Here is a 26609-nt window from a genome sequence, read left to right as displayed (position 1 = left end):
CAAGTCACTTAACCCTGTTTGCCTCAGTTTCCTCATCTATAAAATGAGCTAGAGAAGGAAACAGCAAACCACTCCAGGATCTTTGCTAAGAAAATTCCAAATGGGGTCATGAAGAGCTATATATGACTGAAAAACAACTGAACAAAACTTAAAGAATGGGTTGTATTTGGAATAATAGGGTTACCATGAAAATCTGTACGTTAGCTATGTCAGAGGGTTTTCCTGGTGATAGAATATACAATTTGTAGCCCACACTCTGCCATCATCAGTATGCTAGGATGTTAATGTGCTAAGTAGATGACCAAGTAAACTAGTCCAGGCCTAATAACATTCTGGGAATACTGTAGTCCATGTTTTGAATCAACAATTTCCTTAAAACAGTAATGTAATTATAAGACATATTTGTATTTGATAAGCAAGCACTTATTCATAGTTTAAAAGCCACTGTGTATCTAAAGACAAGTAGTTCCTGCCCTCAAGGAGGGCAGCAAGGAATGCTGTCTCCTCACAACAATCCTGGGAGATATATTACGAGTATTTTTATCCACATTTTACAGATGAGGTTTTTGAGGCTCAAACAGATTAAGTGACTTAATAATGGTCAACATAGCAGTTGATATGAATGGTGCTACTTTGTAAGATAATATATGGTCACAATGAAAGCACTGATTCAAGTAACTTCAAATAAGAAAACTCCCTCCACCAATATGTACCTGAAAAATGTTCTTCAACTTGGAATGTGTCAAAATTAGGCTGAAAGAAAGTTTTCCTGACTCCTAAGTCAAATTTCTCTCCACTAGTGATATAATTCAAGTAGGATTTTATTACTGAGGCATTTCTTATGTATTATTGTGTTATAAAGGTAACTAGGCATGTGTCTTATTGTTCTACTCAATTATAAACTCCATAAGTCAGTCTTATCTATACTTTATACTTTCTCCAATCGTCTGGATATGAGAGGATTAATAAATATTTGTTGAAATTAGTTGAACTGCCAGCAATGTGAACAGTAATCAAAATATTTCAAAACATTCTCAAAGAAATGATGTCTCTTTTATCCCCACTGGCATATAATTTTGATTGAATAATGAGTAGGTAAAATAACTCCTTCCTCAAACTTTCATAAGAAAAAAACATTTTTAAAGAGATACTAGTATCTTAAGCAAAATTAAAAAGAACTTCTCAAATTACATTCCATACCAAGAAGAAGCTTTTTTTTTAACTTTTTCTAGATAGATACATTGCTTTAAATAACCATTACTGCTTGATCAAATATCTTTGACTTTTGTGTCATCATTTTAAATCCTGAGAAAAAATTTTCTCTGAGATCTTTTTATTATTTACATTTTATTAATACTTTTTGCTTTTCCATCACATTCATTTATATCTCTTCTTTTTGGTCATCAAGAAAACTTTGTAACAAATAAATTTTAAAAGAAAGTGGGAAAAAGAAGTTTTGTAAAAACAACCAATATACAACCTAATCTGACAGTATATGCTATGTTCCACACCCATAGCCCCCCTCCCCAACCTCTACATGGAAACAGGGAGGTAGGTTTTCTCATCATTAAAGATTCTCTAAGTCTTTCCAATTAAAATTCATAGATGTTTATTAAGTACTTACTGAGCACAACACACTTATTTGCATTCTAATAATGCCATATATTTATCATAAGTACTTCTAGTATGTACTTTTAATTTAATAATCCACTAGATCACAGGTGAATCAGGTATGATTCCTAAAATTTCAAATTCAAGGCTATATTTTATTTAGAACAGATATTTCAAATTGCCTTCCATCATAAGAAAATTTGAATAAGAAAAAAACATTCTGTCTCAGACTTTGAAAATCAAATACATGCCTCTGCATTATTTGGTTTAAATTTCCAACCTAATATCTGCTTTATTAACCAAACTGTCTGCACCTAATTCTCTATGACAAAATGTCTGCTGAATGCGTACTACCCTTTAATATGTAGAGAACAGTTCTGTGTTCAAACTGAGATGCTACAAAACAAATCCAACAACCCAGTTCAAAACATTAAATAAACTTTTAATTTATTCAAGGCACTGGGAACATGAAAACAAAAATAATCATTCCTGTCCTCAAGGAACTTTCATATGATGTACACAGATAAGAATAAAGTAGTAATGATAGTAAACCAATAGTGTGATGGGTTAGAGGCACAGAAAATAGATTTTGGTTATTTATTTTTGTTTTTAAATAGAGAGGTGGGGTTGCTACAGTTACGGAATTTTGCATGTTCTTTTAGATGGAGGCATTGTACTTACTGTTCATTTTGCTTAATTGTTTTACTTTATCACAAAAGGGGGAGGATGGGAGGGTGCAAAAAGTTGTAATGTCTGTAAAAGTTTGTAATGTCAAAATAAAACATAATAATAATACGACAAAAAAGTAGAAGGAAAGAAGGAAGGAAGGAAGGAAGGAAGGAAGGAAGGAAGGAAGGAAGGAAGGAAGGAAGGAAGGAAGGAAGGAAGGAAGGAAGGAAGGAAGGAAGGAAGGAGGGAGGGAGGGAGGGAGGAAGGGAGGGAGGGAGGAAGGAAGGGAGGGAGGGAGGGAGGGAGGGAGGAAAGGAGGAAGGAAGGAAGGAAGGAAAACAGATTTTATCTGGTTATAGCATATACATAGCAGCTGTAGAGCACTGCTGTCAAGCTGAGGACTCAGAAGAATTAAGCATGCATATACTATTTAGATTGCTCTGTTATGGATTTAGGTACTTGCTTCACTGAGACAGATCACAACAACCCATGCCTTCTCATTTTTGGTGATATCTTGTCTAAGTCTTCAAAACCATAGATAAAAGCATGTCAAAATGATGGTAGGCAGTAGGTGACTGGAAGTGGAATCATGTCATAATTCCAACAAGGACCTCAAAAATTAAAAATATAGCATTTTGAAGGAAAATAGTAAGATGTTAGGCAGAGAAGAAGAAATTAAAAGGTTAGAGTTAGAAGGCTTGGGAAGGCTCATACAAGTGAGTGCGTTGATTGATGTGCCTTATAATGGAAATTCAGATAATGAAATAAAAGCAGCATTTAAGAATTTCAGGCTGAGGACACATTGCTATGGCAACACTCTCTGTAGGGAATGTGTATAAGAAAATAAGATTCACTTGACTATGCCTTCAAACGAACACCTATACTTTAGCAAAACAATTCAACATAATATTGTAACTTCTACCAATGCATTGAGGCCCTAAGATGTTGCAAAAGTTCTAGGCCTCCCAATCTTTCCAGTAAATGTCTCTAATCTGACTTGGTGAGTAAAGTGTATGTCGTTCTGGTATATCTGTATTGATGGCACATTAATCTGTCCTTTGAGGACTTAGAAATAATTTTTTTCCATATAGAAAAATCTCTTAGCCCAGCTCCTGTGCAAAAATTATCACATGCAAATCTATAGCCACATATACCTTCTATAGTTTGTCTAAAATCACATGAAAACAAAGGGATTAGTATTAGTGAACCACAGAGCTGAAAGGAGCCTTAAAAATCATCTAGCCTAACCTTTTCATTTTACAGAAGAGGAAAAAGAGGCTTATATATAAAGTATCATCCATTCTATATAGGAGAGTAATATTTAATATAAATATAATACTACATATTCTCCATACTAACTTTGATAAAAAATCACCTTAATTTTCACATTCAAAGTTCAAGTTTACAGGATCCCAGAAATGCAGACTACATGCTGTTTTCATCAGCTGACTGCTATCTTGATGGCTAGTGTCATTGACAAACACCAAATTCACCAAGGCTATGGCTACTGGTGCTATAAAGAAATGCTACTATCAAGCATACTGACTATAGTACCATAGCCTTAGAAATAGCAAGGATTACACAGACCATGCAATGAAACCTCCTTATTTTACCAATGAGGAAACTGAAGCCTAGGGACTTTTAGTGTCTTGCCCAACATCATACAGGTAACAAAATAGCAGAAGCAGCATTCTAACCCAGGCCGTTTTTTTCCCATTATACCATACTGCCTTAATATAATTTGATTCTCTATCTAAGGGAATTTTGTTGTTGAGTAGTTTCAGTTGTGTTCAATTCTTTGTGACCTCATTTGAGGGGTTTTTGGTAGAGATACTGGAGTGCTTTGCCATTTCTTTCTCCAGTTCATTTTACAGATGAGGAAACTGAGGCAAATGGGGTTAAGTGATTTTCCCAGGATCACACAGCAAGTAAGAGCCTGAGGCTAGATTTGAATTTAGGAAGAAAAATCTTTCTGACTTCAAGCCCAGCACTGTACCACTGTACTCTCTACCTGCCCCACCTATGGGAAAAGCATTGTCTAATATTGCAAACTAGGACAGTAGCTAAACAAGATAAATAATGGATATGATACAGTAGCTTAAATCAAGTTTTTTTTCTTATTCTTAATAATAATGAAATACTCTACTCCCGATATGTCAAAAATGCAGGCTGCAACACCTTCTAGTGCAGCCAGAACCAGAATTAAATGTAATTTCACAATTTAAATATAACAAAACAAAAATACAATAGGGTGTAGATAATCTTAACATGTGGTTTTCTAAGTGAACATGTGGCTGGTAGGCATCCTTAGGTTTGGTTCAGTGACCCCATTTCGATTTGAGTTTCTCACCATCTATCTACCCCCTAACTTTTAGAAAAAATATAATCTTGGAGTATCAAAAGCAGACTTTGAGCCCAGGTCCTTTAGCCCCTGAACCAGGGCTCTTTGTACCATACCATTACTATCCACCTATAATGTCATCCTTCTTTACTCATACCCTATCACTATGTATCAAAGTCCCAGGACCATCTCATTTCTGTTGGAATGCTTCTTCTATGAAGGATTCACTGATCTCCCAATCTTGATGACAATTAAGATCTCATTTAGAGCACTCACATTTATTTTTATGATGGTTTACTAGCACAACCACTTGTATCAAAAATATAATTTCCTTGAAGGGAGGGACAAATCTTTAGGTGTCTTTATATCAGCTGCAGTACCAAGCACAGTGTCTTGCATATAGTACAGTTACAACAAATATTTGTTGAACAAATTGCTTTTTTGATTTGTATGTACAAATGAACAAAGCTATAAAAAGTATGCACACAATTTGGTGGGATTATAAACAGTTTAACTGCATATGAATGCCCACTCTTTATATCATGGACTCTATATTGGTACATTAACTGTAATTTAACTAGACAAACAAAACAGTTGATTAATTTTCTATTTTACTTCTTAAGATGTTCACATTTGGCATTTATGTACTGCTTGAATAATTTCTTTGCATACCTTATTTCATTTGACTATAACAACAATGTAAAGTAGTTATAATGGTGATGATTAATGATGATGATGATAGGTAGCATGTTTGTAACACTTTAAAGTAATCTATAAATATATCATTTCATATGATATAGGAATCATTATCCCCACTTAACAAATGGCAATTAATTAAGGCTCAGAGAAGGAAAATAACTTTCCTAGGGTCACACAGAGCTAATAAATATCAAAAGTGATATCTGAACCCTTTTGTGCTGGCTCAAATACTTTCTTCATTATATCATGTGGCCTCTCTTTACATCTTTAAAGTCAAATATTTATTTTACTTAAAAGTAATGAAATGCAAAGTAGAATATAAAAAGAAAATCTGTTTTTCTATCCCATTGATGTACTAAAGGGAATGATATAGAAGTGTGTTTTAGAGCAGAAAAAAATCTCTCTCAATAATATCTGAAAATAAAAGCACAGAATATGGGGCTTATAAGGGGCCCTAGGCATCACCTTGTTCCACCCCATTACAAATTGAGCAGCTGGGGAGCAGGAAAATAAGTGATTTGCCTAAAGTAATAAAGCTGCCATGTTCCAGAGACCAAACTCAGGTCTTCTGAATCCTAGTCCTGGTGTCTTCCCTTACACCATGATGCTTTTTTAGGTTTTAGTATCTGCAAAAGGATATCATGAAATAATGTTATTAATCATAACTGAAATTAGCATTAAAGGTTACTAAGTACTAAATTCATAACCATTCTGTGAAGCAGGTGATGTGAATATTAGTATTACAAGTTTATAAATGAGGAAATACAGTCAGAGAAGTGGAACAACTTATTCAACTAATCGTTATCAGAAGAGAGCTTGAATCCAAGGCCAACTATTTTCTTTCTTTTCTACAGTCATCATCATATTTATATCTATTTTAAAACATAAAAATTAGTGTAAAAACTCAAATCAGTTTTGTCATGATGTAATAATGAATATCGCTCAAAAGAATCTATTTTCCTTTTAACTAACTAGGAATTACTAACCAAATACATGACAGTGGATATTGATGGGTAAGCAATTCTTAGTGATGGGGTAAATATCTTATCATTATTACATATATAACATTGGCCCAGGATACTTTTCACCAAGTAGAAAGCCATACAGGAATAATGAGAATTTTCGCCTCATAAATAAAAGCAACAGTCACCATCTACTGTAAATCATGCATCTTAGCTTTCTTGTATACCATGGAACTCAGTTTCACTTCCTGCCTAATTACCTCTTTCTTAGACTGCTGCAAATCTTCTGCTGGTCCTTTCCTTTCAGCCTCTCCTCTCTCCAGTCTACCCCCCTTGTGGTTGTCAAAATAATCTTCCCAAAGCACAAATCTGAACATGAATCTTGTTGTCTCCCTATTGCCCCTCAAATACAACACAAATCGCTCATATTGCCACACAAAACACTTAGTCTGAAGCATAAGCATAAAGTCTTATTCCAGTCTACACCTCCAGACTTTGTGCATATTTGTTCCCCCCATTCACTGACACTATATTCCAAATAAATGGTTCTATTTGCTATTCTCCAAACACTTATTCCATTTTCTGCCTCCATAACTTTGCCATATCCCCTACTTAGAACTGTTTCCCTCTGCAAATTGTCTTGCGTTTTCTTCTCTGAGTACTATTCCCTAGTAGAAGGTAGGTTCCTTGAAGAGGAGGATGGATTATTTTTGCATTGCCAGAGATTAACCTGTTGTTTAGTCATTTTTCCGTCATGTGACCTCATTTGGGGATTTTGTTGGCAAAGATACTGGAGTGGTTTGCCATTTACTTCTCCAGTTCATTTTGAGGATGAAGAAACTGAGGCAAACAGGGATAAGTGACTTGTCTAGGATCACATGGCTAGGAAGTATCTGAGAACAGATTGAACTCAGGAAAAAGAGTCTTCCTGACTCTAAGCCTGGCTCCCTATGCACTGAGTCATCTAGCTGCCCAACCAGAGATTAATACAGTTTCTAAAACATAATGAGGCACATAAAAAATTGAACTGTTGCCACATTTCTCTGTAAGTGGTTTTCTACTTTGACTGTTTAGAAAAGGTAGTAATTGGTCACTGTCTGCAAAGTTCATTAGTGTCTTGTTTACCATATCCTTCTAAACATAAACCATTAAAGGAGATATGAAATCAGACTGGGTCTATCTATAACATACAAGATCTCTCAGGGATGCCGGACATCCCCAAAAGAAGGCTACTCATTGTGTGCTTTTACTTCTTGTCTTTTTGGAACATTTATAATCCATGACACAAAGGTTGATATCATGCCAATAGCAATGATTACTTGGGTAGCTTTCAGTCTTCTATGTAAGGCTGTTCATTTTGCCCTTTATGCTGAGCAGTCCTATTTATCCTGTCCCAATGCTCTGATATCCTCTTGTCTTTTCATGGTGTTTAAAAACTAATTGCTAGTGGTGGAGTGAATTCATTAGCTAATTCTCTTAAGGCCCCGAGATCCACATTAGGCAGACTTGGAGATTTGTGCATATCTCCATCTTTCCAAGCATTTCAGCCTCTTGCTTTTCAGTCAATAGCCATATTGACAAATGTCTTAATTACTTCTGGGGTACACATACCTCTTTTCATTTTCTTTGTTTTCTTGGGGAGGACCAATTTACCAATCAGATCAGAGGTTCAGTCATTTGAAGTCATTTCTCTTTTCCCTGTGAACTACAACTCTCTGGGATTTATTTTTCCCTTTAGACAGAGGATAAATTATAATTATATAAATTGATCCCTTTGAAAAGAGCAAATTGGAAGAGCCAAAGATGTTGAAATTGAATATCCAGGTTTGTTGTAGTAATAATTCAAAGGTAAAAATGACCTGCATACTTGGCCTGCATAAAGTTTTCATGTTTTAGAAATACAACAGAGTTACTTTGGAAAATTCACTTTGTAACTAAAATTACCTATGAAGAATATAGTGTTCAACAAATCTGAGAGTTCAACAGATACTTCTAGCTTTGCCTCATTGTATAAGACCAAGGAAGAATAATCCTTAAAATATAAGTGGCAAAACCATTGGCTCTGAAGTTTCAAGCAAGTAATATTAACTTTTTTAAACCAATTATCTAAGTCTAAAAATTTAAGTACTTAACCATTTTTCTGTTTCTCAGTTTTATCAAGTTTCCAGCCTTCAAGCTTCCTTCCTTCTTTCCTTCCTTCCTTCCTTCCTTCCTTCCTTCCTTCCTTCCTTCCTTCCTTCCTTCCTCCCTCCCTTCCTTCCTTTTATTTTCTTTCTTTTCTTTCCACGGGGAATGTAAATTTTAATCTCTGAAACTTTTTTTCCTCATGTTCATTTTTTTCTCTTAAAGATAAGCTTTAACCTCAAATCATTCTGGTTCCAGACCAAGCCTTATTTGGTTACTGTTTGGACCTGACTGACTAAGAATGACTATAAATAACAATTGTTTCTGTTTTCACCAGAAACCCTAAGTGTCTTCTCCTCTAAGACCTATCTTTTTTTTTTTAAGAAGCCATTCTTTGCCTCATTTTTATTAAGCCTTAATCACTGAATGGGCACTGCCTCAGTCAAACTGATTCCTGTCAAAGAACTTAGCTTGAAAAGGCCAAGGTCCCTTACTGCATCCTGGGTTATCTCCTGTTGTCCTGATCCATATCTGGTCACTGGACCCAGATGGCTACAGAGGAAAAAGTGAGGCTAATGACTTAACACAGTCCTCCCTCACTTAATTCCAATTCACTTGCATGTCATGGCATCACCTCCCTGAAGTCAAGGTCCTTTTTGAGAACAAAGAACAAACAGCAATATTCATCAAGGTTAGAATCTATGTGAAATAATCTAAGGTACCCCCCATCTATATTTATTTGGGAATTATATACTCATTTTTATAATGTTCCCTTCCCAGTACTATTTTGAAACAGAATAGTTAGGCACTGGACAAGTCATTAAAAAGACTATAGTTTTGTTGTTGTATGTTTTTTTTGTTTGTTTTGTTTTTCTATGAGGCAGCCTTTAGAACTGGTAATTCAACCATCTAGCAATAGTCAGTTTGGGTTGATCCTTCCTTAGGAAGCAGCATAGAATCACTCAGTGTTTTTCCAGTTCTCATCATTCTGAGAACCTGCTGGACCATGAGAAGAGTGGGGCTCTCCCTCTACAGACATTGAATGAAATTATAAATAACCAATTTAATGTTTAAAAACAGAATTTGAACTCATTTTTCTTTAAGTGAATTTGAACAGATGGACTAAAAAACAGCAAGGTACAAGGAAAAAGTATAAGATTTAGAATCAGAAGCCCTGGATTCAAATCTTTCCTCTCTCCATCACTACTTGTGTGACCTTTTCCAAGACACTTAACCTTTGCAGGTCTTAGTGTTCTCGTCTGTAAAATGAGGAGACTAGACTTGATGGTCTCTGAAATCCCTTTTACCTTTAAGCTACGACCTTATGATCCTATGAACTATTTAATCTATCTATACAAGAAAGTCTACATATGAAAAATTAATCAAAACACATATACATTACATACAAATACAGCACAGATTGTATGCATTGCTCTCACTTTCTCTCTGATGCTTTTCTTTCTCATCCCTATTATTGGTGATCAATATTTCTTCATATTTTCTCACCAAAAGTTGTCAAACAGAAAAGAGAAATCCCTTACCACTCAGATTTATTGAGGTCATCTTCATGTTGCACAAACTTTTCGTGGGGAAATAGATTAGGAAACAGTATTAGTGACCTACTGAGATCCTTAAAATAATTTCCTAGAAATTTTGGAACTAGGTTTATATCATTACTTTTATGAAATCTGCTTTCAAATGACAGAGATAAGCAATAAGAAAAAGATAAATATGTGTAGATTGTACTTACAATAGATCTGATGTTGTTTTCTTTTGCCAACTTCAGAGAAGATTTATAGCAATTTGCAAGATCTTCTTTATGGGAATCATTGATGTGACCCCTGGCTATGGGTCCCACAGTGTGGATGACATCTGCGAATATAAAAGTGAAAAGAAAAATTGCTACCCATAATCTGTCAGGTAATTTTTTTTTTCTTTAAGCAACTTTTTCTTGATGTCTAGAAACAAGCAAAGTAGGAACTATAAGGGATGACCAGGTTTCCATTGTAAAAGATTTTTGGTAGCAAACTCTCCCATGTAATTCCCTATGTAGGTGACAATTGTGAAGAGGAATTCACCATTACTAAAATGTTTCACAGCTATTGGTCAGACCCAAGTGAAATCTATTCATAAGAGGTACATAATTGGCACCCTAGCAATAGACAAATCATCTGCAGGAGATAAACTGAGAAATAATTATCTGCAAAGTGAGAATTTTGAACCAAATGTCTTCCAAAGCCAGATATCATAACTTTTCCTCCAAATAAGGCTATAGTTACATTGTATACAAATTATTTTTATAAACATTCTTGCCAATAGGCAGGAATTTATTTATTACATTTATTTAAATATCCAAAAATGATTTGTGGGTGAGAAATGGAATAAAAGAAATCCTCAAAGGAATGGAAAGAAAGAGAGTCAGTTATTTAGTGAAAGTGAAGAATAACAGGTCAAATATTGACTTGGAAGTCATGAAATGTTCAAAGAATCAAAAGAAGGCCTTGAGCACATGAGATGATCCTTAGTGTAGGATCTATGGAGGAACATGAACAAGAATCATACGGGATAACTTGCAAGTTGTACAAGTGGAAGAAGTACTTATAACAATGAGACAACAAATCCATAAAAGTGTTGAAGAAAGATAATTTCTGTCTTCAAAAAAAAGTCCTATGTGTAAAGAATAATTTTTATATATTTTAAATGTTCTCTAACTTTCAAATAAGTAGATAACAGGATATTTCTTGTATATTACATTTTATCCTTTTTAAACAAATTCAGTTCAACAAAACTTTGTTGAATACCTACTATGTGCAAAGAACTGAGCTAGAATTGAGGCCACAAAAGTGAAAAAAAATTATGACTCTCAAGCTCAAGGAATATATAACCAAAAAAGGCATAAGACATGCACATAAATAAATGTGATACCAATTAGAATATTAGGTCCAAAAGAAAGAGGAAGAAAAATGCTATGAGAGAATTTACTCCATCTCAGAATTAAAAAAAAAGATTCACTACCTTCTAATGGCATTTAGAATAGCAGGATTCACATTATTTTTGAGAACAAATTTAGTCTACATAGTATTTTCCTTAAAATGCTACAATATTAGCAAATATTAAAATTGAGAGAATGGGAAAATTCAACAGTTCTTTTTTAATCTAGGAAATATTAGGAGGTTAGCACAAGTTACTCAAAAGAATCTTACATATCCTGCTTTAAAACCCTACCATCAATTAGTATTATTTAATGATACATTTCTTTGATGCTATATACATTTGTCAACAAAACCTAAGCTTATTCTGGTCTGTGGACAAACACAAGATAAAGTGGTTATTGAAACATTGTGTGTGGGTTGGTGGTCACATTCCTGCCTACAACTTCATTCATGTTTCATACAGAATAATTCATATTGAGTGAAAAAAGTTATTAGATAACAAAAGAATGAAACTACACTGGAGGGGGAAAAAAGAACAATGGTAGTTCAGACTGACAAAGGTAATTTTGAAAGGATGAAATTAATCACTAATAGCACATTTCAAGAACATGTTGCATACATAGATACTTTCTCTGATGGCTGTCAAGACTACTATATGGTGTCTCGAGAAAAATCCCATTCTGTGGTTTCAAAGACTAAATCTGAAACAAGCATTCAAACACTTGTCAGATGACACTGGAGATGACAACCTGAGATCAAAACAGGTAGAAATTTTTCATCAATTACTTCACAAAGATGTTATTTTACATGGTAGTATAATAAAATAAGAACTGTTACAGTTTGGGAGAAAAAGGAAGTAATGTTTCCTATGTGAGGTGATAATCATTAAAAAAGAATCGAGAAAGTTAGATCTCTTTACCTTAAGATAATGCTAACAATAAACAGGGTTTCCACAGATTTAAATTGTGAGAATTGCTCAATTCCCAGCCTAGTGCTTTTAATGAACAATTTTACATTGGGGCCTGATAGCCCTTAAAATTATTATTAACATAGGTCATCTAGTAGAATGAAAGACTGAAGTTTGAGTTCAGGCTCTGATATTTACTGGTTAGGTGATAATGTTCACACTCTCTCTAATCCTCAATTTTCCTGTCTGCAAAATTGGGACAATCACACTTGGGCTACTTATTCATAGGGTTGTTAGCAAAGTACTTTGTAAATTGCAAAATGCTATAGAAATGTGTTACTATTTTTATTTCCATAAACACTTGGCAAATTGTACTCGTTTTTTTTCTTTTGTTCTATTGCCTATATGTGAACTGGACATAATTTGTAAAATCATTATAACAAACAACAACAAAAATGATTAAGTACAAATAACCAGATATATTAGGAAAGAAACTAGGAACTTGGAAACTAGGAACTGTGTCAACTCAACACAGTTTTTTGTTTGTTTTGTTTTGTTTGTCACCTATATTTTGCAGCTGAGGACAGAAGCTATGTCTTTCATCTTGTCTGATAACCTCTAAGTGTATCTATCGTTCAGAAACTATTGCCTTATTTCCTTTATTTTATCAATAGAAAAACACACAGTGCTTCTCCTTTACAACATCACTATAAAGGCCATACCAGCATTTACAAAGCACATTAGAGATTTCATAACCATTATTAGAAAGTAGGGTGGGGAGCAAGTTAGTATAAAAATAACTACTGAGAAATATTTAGATAACAGGTAAAACTGTGTTTCTTGCAATTAGATTATTAAAATGGTTCACCTAATTATCATCAAAGCAGAGCTAGGGGAAATTATTCCTTGAAATATATATGTATGTATATGTATGAATGTAAATATATATATTTCATTTCATGTTAAAGATGCTTAGAGTAAATCATCAGTGTCTAAGTATACTGAATATGTCTCTGAGGTCCTGTTTTTTCATCTGTGAAAAGGGAATAATATCACCTACAGTATCTTCTTCAAAGACTTGTTGTGAGGATCAAATGATATACACATGTAGAGTGCTTTGTAAGCCTTAAAAGACTATATAAAGGTCAGTTGTTATTTTCACATCAAAAACTTATATTTTCTTTCTTTGGAATTCACACTTTCAAAGAATTCCAAGTGTAAAAAGACCTTAGGGACTATCTCTTGATGACACATGGTGGCATGGTGGTCAACAGAAAATTGAACTTAGAATTTGAGAAGACCTGACTTCAAATTGTGCCTCAATCATTTTTTAGCTTGTGACCCTGGACAAGTTCCTAAGCCTCAGTTTCCTCATCTGTAAAATGGGGCTAATAACAGCCCCTTCATTACAAAGCTCTTGTATCAAAGTAGGTAATAATACTGCATTGCAAAACTTTTCAGAAACCTAAAAATGCCATCAAAAATTGTATTGTTATTTTTTTGTCCAGTTTGTACATTTTAGAGGAAATGGAAGCTCAGAGAGGTGGGACTAATTTGACCAGTATCACATAGCTAGCTAATGCAATATTGATCTTGCCAGAGACCATGAGAGTGCATTTGCTACAAATCATTTCAGCTCTAACATTCAATGATTCAGCACCTTTATTTGTATAAGTGCAAGTCCTATAAGATTATTTGGTGGTTTGGTTGTTTCAGGTCTGCCTTACTCTTTGTGACCCCTTTTTGAGGTTTTCTTGGCAAAGATACTGGAATGGTTTGTCATTTCCTTCTCCAGTTAATTTCACAGATGTAGAAACTGAGGTAAATAGGATTAAGTGGCTTGTCCAGGGTCACACAGTTAATAAGTATCTGAGCCTGAATTTGAACTCTGGTCTCCTTGACTCCAGGCCCCACATTCTATTTACTGTGTCAACCAGCTAGTCTTTAAGATAATTGCTGTCAACTAAACAAAACAAAACTTTGAGAATAACTCAGGGAAGGGCTTTCTGACCAGGATAACCTGCCTGATTTATGGAATGATTCAACTGTTGGAAAAGAGATAGCTGTTATCATTTCAGCTCAACTAAATTTGTTCTCCTGTTTTCCATTTTCTAAACAATTCAACTCGATTGCATTTAAAATGTCTCCATTATTTTCATTCCAATTATATCATTCTTCCCTGAGGTCCTCCACTTATGCTTCTTTATGCTGTGGAGTCTCTCAGAGTCAATGCCTGTGCAAGCAATGGTATGTCCCATCAACAGACAAAGCCTAGGTGAAGACCTGGAAAGCAACTCTGTGTTCAGTCCTAAGACCAGCATAGTTCAGAGTGACATTCATCACTAGATGCTCCTCACCCCAGATGCTGAGTTATGATGTCGTGCAAAGAGCACTGGAACATTAACGGATGAAAAAATTGACTGAAAATTATACTTTAAATACAAAGATGATATTGTTGCCCTGCCCTGTGTAGGAAATATGGTTTAAGGATTTATTTTTTTCTAGAATGTGTGCACATTGGAAGTGGGAGGGTGGGGTTACAGTTATCTATCCTTCTTTTGACCAGACCTCTTGTTGATTCAATGGTATTTGATTTATGAGGCAGCTGAATTGTGATTAAAAAATTGTGATTAACAGTGTTAATGTGGAACAAGAGGGTTATCAGGCTTTGCTTGCTCATTAATAATAAGGGGATATCAGTACTTATATATTCTTACAAAGAAATCTAAAATAACTTTATTTAGGAATTATGGTAGGTAGCATTTATTTAGATTTTAAGGTTTGCAAAGTGTTTTACTTACATTAACTCATTTGAACTATATATTCTCATACATTTTCATTCTTTATTTAAACACCCAACCAAGTACCAGTCTCTTCTTCAAACATTTCTTGGGTTTCTATTTGTAGGAATAAACAAAAGATCTGAGAATTTATTAATAAAGGGAACTCGCACATATGAGAATGTCCTGCAACAACATAGGTTTCAGTCTTTTTATGAATAGATAGATAAGACCTAGGATGGTAATTCGGTGCCTTAAGCACCCAGAAATGAAGTATCCTATATGTAAAGGGTAGGATTTGAACTCTGGTCCTCTTGACTTCAAGCCTAGGCCTCTTCGTTCAACTTCACTGTATCAACTAACACAAAACTAAGCATAGATCTTTCTCACAGGTATTAGGGCCTAAATCATTGGTTGATGGGCTTTTGAATTAAAATAATCAAAAGTATTTCATTATTTACATTATTTTAACTTAATATTTAAAAATTTTACTATAAGCAAACTCAGAATTCAAATTTTACTTCAAAACCCAGATCCTGTGTTAAGCCTTCCCAGAGCACCTTAGCCCACAGTCACTTTTCTTTCCTCAGAATACTTATAAAATATATTGTCTCTACCACTCATCTAGCACTAAGCATTATTTGCTCTCATTATGTGAGAGGCAACATGCCATAGTGAATGGAGTATCAATCATGAACTCAGGAGGACCTAGGCTCAAATCTTTCTTCTGTCACAGACTAGTTATGTGACTATGGGCAAGTCAGTTACGGCCAGTTGGTGCCTCAAGTAACTATCTAAGGCTCTAAGTTATAAACTAGTTCTCAATCTGAATCCATGGTGGGAGTTTCTACCCTGAGAGTTAACTATGATGGAATCACAGGTTACCTGCACCACCTCCTCCAAATATACTACTGTGGTTTATTTTTTCATGTTGATGTGACTTATCCCACTCCCTACCTCCACCCCAAACAAGCCATTGTGATTTTTTATAGGGAGATATTAATCTCTCATGCATCTTTATGGTCCCATGGTACCTACCACAGTGCCTTACACATGGCAGTTAGCTAATACAATGGATAGAATCCTGAGTCTAGAATTGGAAAGATCTGAGTTCAAATTTCACCTCTGACCCTTGCTAACTGTGTGACCTCACAAGTCACTTAACCTCTGTGTACCTCACTTTCCTCAACTGTAAAATGGGGATAAATAACAGCCCCTAAAGCTCTTATATCAAATTAGGTAATAATACTGCATTGCAAAACTTTTCAGAAACCTAAAAATGCCATTAAAAATTGTATTGTTATTTTCTTGTCCAGTTTACTGGACAAGAAAACTTCCTTTAACTTCCTCGAGTTATTGTGAAGATCAAATAAAACATTTTTTAAATGCTAAGATAGTAGCTGGCATATAGTACGTGCTATCTAAATGTCAGTGATCATTATCATCATTATTATTATAGAAGATACTCAAACATTTATGTAATAATAACAATAGGTAAAAGTGAATTTCTATTAATATTTGTGCTGTGAAATTTTCCTCCTCTTTATATAGGAAATCTGAATACAAAATCTCTAGTGAAGTTCCCCAGGAAACCTTCCTTCATATGGTACTCTTCTTTAGTCATTTCCTTAGAAGAAGGCAAAGAGAGCACTTTTGTCAAATGTGCAGAGGACATAGAGCCTGAAGGTTCTAGTTACATAGGAGATGACAAAATTAAGATTCACAAAGATCTTGGTGGGTTGGAAAGATGCGCCAAATCAAGGAAGACGAAATTCAAACAGAAATTCAATGTAGCACATGGTCTACCTTGATCCTCTCCCTCATACATATATGTATGCATATATACACATAGAGGTAGGAATATATATATATAGTTATATATCTATATTCTTACATACATATTTATAAATATGTCTATATATACAAAAATATATAAAAATATACACTTATATACTATGCCTAAGCATGAGAAGGGAAACAGCTTAAAAAAAGCAGTTGGAATGAAAAGGATGTATGTTTTTTAAATACCTGAAAACTTAACAGAAGTCAGTAGTGGGACACAGCAAGTTGAAATGCTAACATAATCTTAGGCTACATTTATAATTGTGTATTATCCAGACCTCTCCATGTTAAGAGACATTGACGAACATGCAAAGGAAATAGCCAAAGAAGACTGACCAATTAGATAAAAGGGCTAAAAACTATGTAATATGTGAACAAGTTGAAATAAAGGGGAGCTATTTTTTTCTAGAGAGGACATAATAGTGTGATTCAATATTTAAAGGACTGTCATGTGGAAGATCAATTACATTATTCTGCTTCACCAGAGGGAGAACTAGAATAAACAGGTAGGAATTGGAGACAAAGATAAATCAAAACAAGTCAACAAGGATTTATTAAACACCCACTATGTGCCAAGCACTGTGCTAAGGGCTAAAGATACATCATCAATTATTTTTCAGTCGTGTCTTCATCTTGGTGTGCCCATTTGGGGTTTTCTTGGCAAAGATTCTGGAGAGGTTTGCCCTTTCCTTCTTTCACCAGCTCATTTTACAGGTGAAGAACTGAGGCAAATAGGTGACTTGCCCAGGGTCACATAATAAGTATATGAGACCAGATTTGAACTAAGGAAGATGAGATTTTTCTGACTCTAGGCCCAGTATTCTATCCACTGTACACTCAGCTTCCCCACTAGCGATACAAAGAAAGGCAAAATCAGCCTCTTTGTTTTCAAGGAGTTCACAGTCTAACGGGGGGAGACAACATATAAACATTTTTGTACAAACAAGATAAATATACAGGATAAATTGGATAATCACAAAATAAAGGGAATAAACCTAATAAATAAAGGAGGCCTAGGAAAAGTTTTCTGAAGAAGGTGAGATTTAACTGAGACTTTAAGGAATCTACAGAAGCCAGAAGGCAGCGGTAATGAGGGAGAAAATTCCAGGCACAGGGGACAGTCAATGAAAAGGCACAGTCAGAAGATGGAGTGATTTATGCAAAAAAAAAAAAACAGCAAGAATGCCAGTTACTGAATTATAGATTATGTGGAGAGGAGGAAGATGTAAAAAGACTGGAAAGGTAAGCAGGAGTAAGCTTATGAAGGGCTTTAAAAGTCAGAGGATTTTATATTTGATCCTGGAGGCAATAGGGAGCCACTGGCTTCTATTGAATAGGGGAGTGACTTGGTCAGACTTGTATTTTAGGAAGATCATTTTGATAGCTGAATGGGAGACAAGCTGGAATTTGGGAGAGACTTAAGACAGAAGAAACATTCTGACAATTTCAACCATTTCCAAATAGAATAGACTATCTTGGAAGTTTGTGAATCCTCTTTACTGACGTTTGAGAAGATGCTGAATCATCACTTTCTGAGAACATTGTAGAGGCAACTCACACTCTAGGTATGCATGCATTGGATGATCTCACATTTCCCTGAGTCTATATGAGACTAAGACTTATAGGCAGCATCTTTGTGAGTTATTATTGAAATCTTAACTAATCTAATCTGTATTTTCATTCCAGAAATGCAAATAACTGAGAACAAAGGATCATGAGGACAAATGGCTAATAAAACAGCCTCCCGATATACAATCTAAATATTGATTTTGTATGTTATCCTGTATATTAAATTTACAGCACCAAGAGCAAGTGTTTCTATTGACTAATGCAATGACCTCTCAGGTCTAGAAAGTTGATGGTGAATCAATGTAAGGCTCTAAAGGAAATTACCTTCATTATTTTAATTGCTTATTACTCTAATACATGGTTCCTCCACATACTATGACATAATCTCTGCTGAAATTAGAAAGAACACATGACTAGCTATCAGGACCCCAGGGTTCCAATTCTCATTCTAACACTGACTATGTAACCTTGGGCAAGTCATGTAATTTCTCTGGAGCTTACTTAGTAATTTTAATAATAAAGTTGTTGGACTAGATTGGGGTCAACATTCAAAAAATGTAAAAACAAAACTATCTTGTGTGTTACAGAAAAAAAAAAAAACTAGGAAGTGGACAGATTTAGCATACGGGCAATATTTGCTCACTCCTAAGTGAAAAATTCAAATTCCACCATGCTCTGAAGAAATGGTTTTATTAATAATGCAATATTAAATTGATCTCATTACTTCCAAATGAAAAACAGAAAAAGGACAAAAGTTTCTATTTGCCAATTACAAAAAGAAAAGAAACTTTTCTTATACATCATTTCTATTTTATGATATTTTACATTTTCTATATGGCAGAATTTTAGAACTCTACAGATTCAGAGAACTCCAAACCATCATTACCCAGTGGCAGAAAAATCAGTGATGATCAATATTGGACCAAGATTCTAGAACTTATGCAAGAAGACAAGATGTCTAATCCCACCTTCCTAGTACCATCTAAGGATCTCTAAAACAGTTTATGTGTACAACATATTTTTTTTCAAAGTTCTTTCCAGTAAAATTAAAAAAAAATCTTGTAAGAGATAATATCAGGAACAACAAAAGAAAGCAATGTAATACATAGGTGTCAAACATACAGATGGCAGATCCAGATTAAAGTGTAAGGGGGAAATATTTTACAAAATATATAAAAATACAATAGAATATAGATAATGTTGATGTGTGGGTTTTTAAGTCAATATGGGCAGGTAAGGATTCTTATAAAGGGTTTAATGGCCCCCATTTCTATTTGAGTTTGACACGACTGGTACAGTAAATGGAGATCAGGTTTCACAGTCAAGATGACCTGGGTTCAAGTGCCACGAATCCTGGATATGTGATTTGAGGAAAATTACTTAACTTCTCAACTCCCCAAGGCAACTCTTCAAGAAAGTTTCATAACTATCGAATAAGTGAAAAGAAGTTACTTATTGGGAGCTCCCAACATGGTTGAAATCACAGATCTAATATCTCGAAAATATTTTTTTTATTCACATAAGACATTGAAGTTAAGGTGCTGGACCTCTAATAAGGATGAACTCAAGTCAAATCCAACCTCAGACACTTGGTAGCTGACTGACACTTGGGTAAGTCACTTACCTTTTTTCTGCCTTAATTAGCTTATCTGCAAAATTTACCTACAAGGGCTGTTGTAAGGATAAAATGAAATAATATTTGTAATACATTTTGTAAAACTTAAAGCACTATATAAGTCCTAATTTTTGTTGTTATTAATTCAATTCAATAAAATATAGAAAGCACCTATGTGTCATACACTGCACTGAACACTTACTGTCATCATTATTATTTCTTGTAACTCCCAACAAGCCAGAAAAGTGATGAGTAGTTTTGTAGGGGGGAAAAAGCAGATCTGGATACAAAAGTTGTATGCTCAAATCTTGATTCTAACATGCTTCTTACATGGCCTTGGACAAGTCTTTTTACAATTCTGGGCTGTGCTTTCTTCATTTTGATCAGTAAGGGTACTGATCTAGGCCAGGGGTGTCAAATTCAAAGAGAAATGGAGGCCACTAAACCTACAGAGGGATCCCTGCCCATAGCATGTTGACTTAGAAAAATACATATTAATATTACCTATGTTCTATTTGTATTTTTATTTATTTTGTCAAATATTTACCAATCACAGTTAAATGTCTTTCAGGCAGCACCCTAGAGTGTTGGAGGCTGCAATGAGGGTTGCTGGTCATGTGTTTGGCACTTCTGATCTATGTGATCTATAAGGTTATTTCCAACTCTAACTCCTATGACATTCTTATTTTACAAATGAGGAAAAGGAAACTTAGGGGTGGGGAACTTGTGGCCTCGAGGCCACATGTGGCCTTCTAAGTTCTTGAGTACAGCCTTTTGACTGAGTCCAAGGTTTACAGAACAAATCCTTTTATTAAGGGGATTTGTTCTGTGAAGTTGGTAGGCTGCCCACCTTTAGGTATTTTGCTCAAGGCCATCAGCTAAGACATTATAGCCCTGGGCTCAAATCTAGTCTTCCCGATTCTAAGAACAGTGCAATAGATGATATGTCTCAAAAGTCTTAATACAGCTTTCAACTATTAATTTCCATAGGATTTGGGATGAAGTACTGGCCTTTACCCTTGGTTTAACTCTATTCCACAGCTTATGATTCAAGAAGGGAACTCTGATAATCAGCTAAATGTAGTTATAATAATATAGAATAACAATTTGCATTTATATAATGTTCTAAAAATTGCAAATCACTTTACATACATTATTTTATATGAGCTTTACAACCTCCTCAGAGGTATTATCTATCTTCATTTTACAGATAAGTAAACTGAGGTTCAAAGGAATTTAGTGAATTTACCCACAAAAATTGAATCAAATACTTTATATTGGTTTTCTCCTTAAAATTCATACAATTAGAATTATGATTGACAGGGTGCAGTAGTATTATGCACTTTGTTAGATGGACTGAATATTGCTATGAATACATGAATGGAATGAATAAAGGCAAAGTATAATTGATTCTGCATGAGGTCCACCTTTTTATGACTGGTCACACAATTGCCTGAACTCAGGTCTTCTTAACTCCAGGTGCAGAAATCTATTCTCCACACCACAGAGACCTTCTTGACAGGCCCATCCCTGCCGCCAAATTAATGACACATACATATCCTAGTCTCTGGTCTAATTAGCCCTCATAAAGAGATACAAGACACAATATTTCATCAAAGCACTGTCATGGTTCCAGTAGGACTTCAATGAAATCAAGCAATGGCTCTCTCCTCACTCTCTCCTAGATTCAATAGATAAATCCCTTCCCCTCCTCATACTCCTAAGGGATGGTAAAGAATGAGATCTTAACTTTTAAACAATTAGACATTAGAATAAGTATTTTAGTGGAGTAGAAGGCTTTAGGTTATAAGAAATATATTAGTGCCTCCAAGTGCAAAGCTCACAGAGAGGACATGCTCTCACAGTGAAAGGAGAAAAGGAAGGGAGGGGAGAATAAGCACAATATTTATAAAAATGTTTAGCATAGTGCCTGACACAGAGTAGGCATTATATAAATTTTGATTTCCTTCCCCTTTTTTATCCCCATTATGACATAAGGGAAAGCTTCCAGGGCGCACATGGAGCATTTCTACTCCCTAATACTGTTCAAATCCCAAGAGCTACCAGCATAGTGGATTGGCTTTCTGGGAATATCTTTTCAAGGAATTGCATTTCAACTCTTAAAAGGGCTGTCCTTTCTAATTTGTAGAAAGAGTTGATAAAGTTAGAGGCCATCAATACTAGACCTTTGTTTTCCCCTTTCTTCTGGGTGTATGATTTTTTTTTTAAATGAAAATCCCAAGTTGATAGAAGGCTGTAAAAAGAATAACAATAAAGTAATAAAATTGTTGTTGGTTTTTTTAAGCAAACCCACCAGAGCTTACACATCCAAATGAATGCTGCCCTTCAAAGAAATCATACTGAGGAGCTATGCTCTTATAGCAAGGACACATCAATGTTCAATTTGTTTTTGAAACTCTTCTTCAGTAACTGTCTTATCTGGCTAACCATTACATCTCATAAAAGAAAGTTAGATTATTGAAGGCAAAGACTATAGTTCATTTTGTCTGGGTTCTCTCAGTACCTCTCATGGAGCCTTGCATGTTGTTGTTTTCTGTTTATTTCCTTTTTTTTTAAACTAAATCTGTGATTTCATCAGTAGGGAATTCCCAATACAGAATTCCCTCCACCAATGGAGATCTATACCTGCCCTGCCAGTAATAGGTGCAGGGTTTCTTAAACTTTTTCCACTTGAGACCCCTTTTCATATTTTGGCAGCATTCATTGGCCTTTCATGGAGCGATGACATGAGAGGTACAAAGTGCATACGCTGTGTGTTCAGAAACAAGGCTGTGGGGAAGCTGTACAATGCAACATGGGCAAGCACTGCCAGAAACACCTCAGATTCATTATATGTTTGATTTTTAATTAATTGTTGGTTATTGCACATTCAGAAACCTTTTATTGTTGACAAAGTTTTTACCACCTGTTAAGAGGTAAAATATATCTTATACCCACAGTATAAGAAGCACTAGACTGAGTGGCCTGGGGCACTGAGAGGTTACATTGTCCAGGGTCATCTAGTCCTTGTCTGAAGTGAGACCTGAACCCAGTTCCTGTTTGAGGAGAGAATCTGAAGCCAGCTTCCTCTTCACTACACTGGGATACCTTGCATTTTGTACCTAGTAGGTAATTAATAAATGCATGTTGAATTGAATTGAATTAAATTGTCAGAGTTGCTTGGTCCAGATGATGCTACTTCAACTCACCTTGTCACCATTCTCATTCATATCTTCACTGCCTTTTTCCAGGACTACTGCAACACACCCCCACCCCCACTGAACTCTTAGCCTCCAGCCTCTGACTGTCCCAATTCATCTTCCATACAGCTACCAAAATAATATTCCTAAAGCACAAATCTGACTTATGTAACTCCCCTGTTCAGGAAACGTCAATGTAACCCTATTATCTCTAGAAAATAATACAAACTCCTCAGGTTGGCATCAAAAATCTTTCATAATTTAGATTCAGCTCACTTTTTTTTGGTTTTCTTTTAAGATCCAGTTCACCTTTGCAGGTTTTTTCAACATTATTTCTTTCTACATTTTCTTTGCTGCTATTGCTTCCCAGACTCTATACTGCATTTTCTGTCTCTGTATACAGGCTCTCCTCCAGGCTTAGAATGCATGCTTTCCTTACCTCTGCCACTGAAGACTCCTTGGCTTCCTTAAAAGCTCAACTCAAGAGCCATCTCATACTTTTTATAATTCCTATTTATTAAGGCAGTCAAGGAGGCTCAGTATATAAAGCACTGGGCCTAGAGTCAGAAAGAACTGAGTTCAAACCTAGCCTCAGGCACTTAGTGGTAGGATTCATTTAAACTCTGTCTCAGTTTCCTCAATTATAAAGTGTGCATAATAATAGAACCTAACTTCCAGAGATGCTATGAGGAAAAATGAAATAATATTTGTACAAAATTTAACAAAATGTCTATTTAATACTTTTTCCCTTCCCCTCCTCCCTAAATTGTTATATCTGGGTAACTCATTCTCCCTGAAATTATCTGCTGTCTGTTTAAATGCTGTACCTCTCCCCTCCCCAGGTAAGTAAGGGATTATTTTCTGTTTTGTTTTTTTTTTTAATCAAATGTAACCTAGGTACTAGGAACCAGGAGTAGTTACTTAATACATGCCTATTGGATTGGATTGGATTCCTAAAGCAGTTCTGGAGGCACAGAAAATCTCTCAAAGTACTTTGAGCTCCTCTTAATTTTTCTTATTTTGTTGAATCTGAATCAGCTTGATTATCCACCTTAATCACTAGGCCTGACCCTGAATAACTTTGCTATTTTCCAAAAATCATCTTGTAAAGACAACAACTTACCATCAAAGAGAGTATTTTAAAATTATCTCTGCATTTATATTGTGATTCCAGAATAGGAGTCCCCAAATTGACTTTAGAATTTTTGTCATAAATTCATCTCATGACTTTATGGTCACATCTCTCAGGTAAAGTTTATCCAGTATACTGGCACCCTGTCCTGGTGACCACATTCATTTGCTGCACTTCCTTGTCTCAGATAACTAAGAAATTATGTTAGCACTGCTGCCATCATTGGCTATATGCCTAGTACAGGATGCCTAGATCTGTCATGTAAACAAGATAATTGCTGATTTAATAAAAATAAGAACTATTTTGCTATTTCTTTGTTGTAGGTAATTCCTGATATGGAAACTCCCTTCACCAATTCAGATTATTATTTCTCTGATAACTTGCCTGGAGTACAGAGAGGCTCAGTAATTTGCCCATAGGGTCACCCAGTATTTATCAGATATAGGACATAAAGTCAGTTCTTCTTAACTCCAAAATTGGTTCACTGTCCTTTAAGGCTCAAGTCTCGAGTAAAAGAACTATTCAAAGAGTAGAAAAATTAAATGCATACTAGAGAATATGTTGTTATTATTTAAATATAACCATTATAATAGAGGTAGCATGGTACAGTAGATAGAGGATTGGGCTTTGAGATGGAAGATGAAGGTTCAAAACCTACCTCTGACACTGGCTATTTAGTCTCAGGTAAGTCATTTAACCTCTCAATGTCCCTGGGATACTTTATAGTTGTAAGTTCTAGACAAGCTGCCATTTACATCGGTGGAAGCAGTTTCTATACAAAGAACTCCCCATGCTAATGAAATCACAAATTTGCACAATTACAACAACAAATGGAAAAAAAATTATAATAACAGATGAATTTATATGGTAAGATTTTTGAAGGGTTTTGTAAATATTATCTCATTTTATCTTCACAATAACCCTAGAGGTAGGTACTACTGAAGAGGGTCATCATAAAATGACAAGGTATAGGCTAGGGGTACACATCACTACTCTTCTTATTCCCATTTTGCAGATGAGAAAACTGACACACTCAGGGTTTAACTGACTTGCCCAGGGTTACACAGCTAGTAATATATGAGGGCAGCTTTGAACTCACTTCTTCTTGGCTCCAGATATAGTGTTCTATGCCCTGTCCAAATGACTTAATAATCATATTACAAAGATGGGAAGAATGAAATAACGATGATCATGATCACAAAAGTAAACACAATCTCATAAGCATTTCAGATGCTTGGTTCTATTGGTCTTAGCTATATAATTGGGAGCAACAGTGATCATTGGATTTCCTAAGAAATCGGCTTTCCCAGTTCGTGGACTCCTAACAATGTATAATAGCTCTGGACACAGAAGGGATTAGACTTGAGTTCCCAGAGTACCTTGTATTATATCTCTGAACAGCATTAGTGATCATGTTTCCATAAAGTGCCTAGTTCTACTTCTGGGTGAGATAGTCTCTCATATGTTTTAAGCATTTTCTCCTCTTTTTCAGCAATGGCAGAAAAACAGGAACGCAATTTGTGCATTTAATCAACATTTCCAATGCTACCCCTTGAAGAGCGATGAAAAATGAAACAGCATACTTCATCATACTAAAGTGTGGGAAGACAAATGCGGCTTGTTTTCTCCAGCTCCATTTATGAAGTCAATCAGTCTATAAATCATCCCTTTTGTTTTGATGCCATTTCCCCCCTTTTATCCAGGGAAATGAGTCTTATCCAAGGGGGTAGGAAAGTAGGAGGGGAGGCTGTCGGAGGGAGAGAGGCAGCTTTCATTTCCCAAAGTGTAAATTGAAAAATGTGTGATTGGGAAGCCAAAGAAATATAGAGGGCACTGGTGTTATTTACAAATAGCTCAATTTTGTCCTTTGCAAAGGCATGCAGGAAAATCATTTTGCCAAAAAAAGAGAGAAAATATTAGCATAATGAATTTTAAAACAAATGGGAAAGCACAAATAAGTTTCTCTCATTTCTCCCATTTGAGAAGTGACTGTGCTGCATTCAAACTGTTAATGAACAGGAGGACCAAGTGTAGAATCAATTATGCTTTGCCTTCATTCATTTCATTCCTGTATTCATAGCAATAATCGGTCCATCTAGCAAACCGCATAATGCTGCTGTACCCTGTCAATCATAATTCTAATTGTATGAATTTTAAGGAGCAAGCCAACATAAGGCTTTCAATTGAATTTTTTTAAGGTACAGTGACAAGGCAAAGCTCTTGGG

At 35.2% G+C, this 26609-nt stretch overlaps 1 protein-coding gene across 2 annotated transcripts in view; it reads right to left on the bottom strand.

The window, feature by feature from the left end:
* Positions 1-26609, bottom strand: part of MACROD2 (mono-ADP ribosylhydrolase 2) — a 2250628-nt gene that overhangs the window by 991886 nt on the left and 1232133 nt on the right. For both annotated transcript variants that reach the window (XM_069075441.1, XM_069075440.1), the window contains exon 6: positions 10157-10278. In XM_069075441.1, the coding sequence (XP_068931542.1) occupies positions 10157-10278 (122 nt within the window). The remainder of the gene's footprint in view (positions 1-10156; positions 10279-26609) is intronic.

This window comes from Petaurus breviceps, unplaced genomic scaffold, assembly GCF_028583685.1.
Source record: "Petaurus breviceps papuanus isolate PSGF00001 unplaced genomic scaffold, PetGlider_PUasm1.0 90919, whole genome shotgun sequence".
Lineage (NCBI taxonomy): Eukaryota > Metazoa > Chordata > Mammalia > Diprotodontia > Petauridae > Petaurus > Petaurus breviceps.
This window is presented reverse-complemented; position numbering and strand designations above follow the sequence as displayed.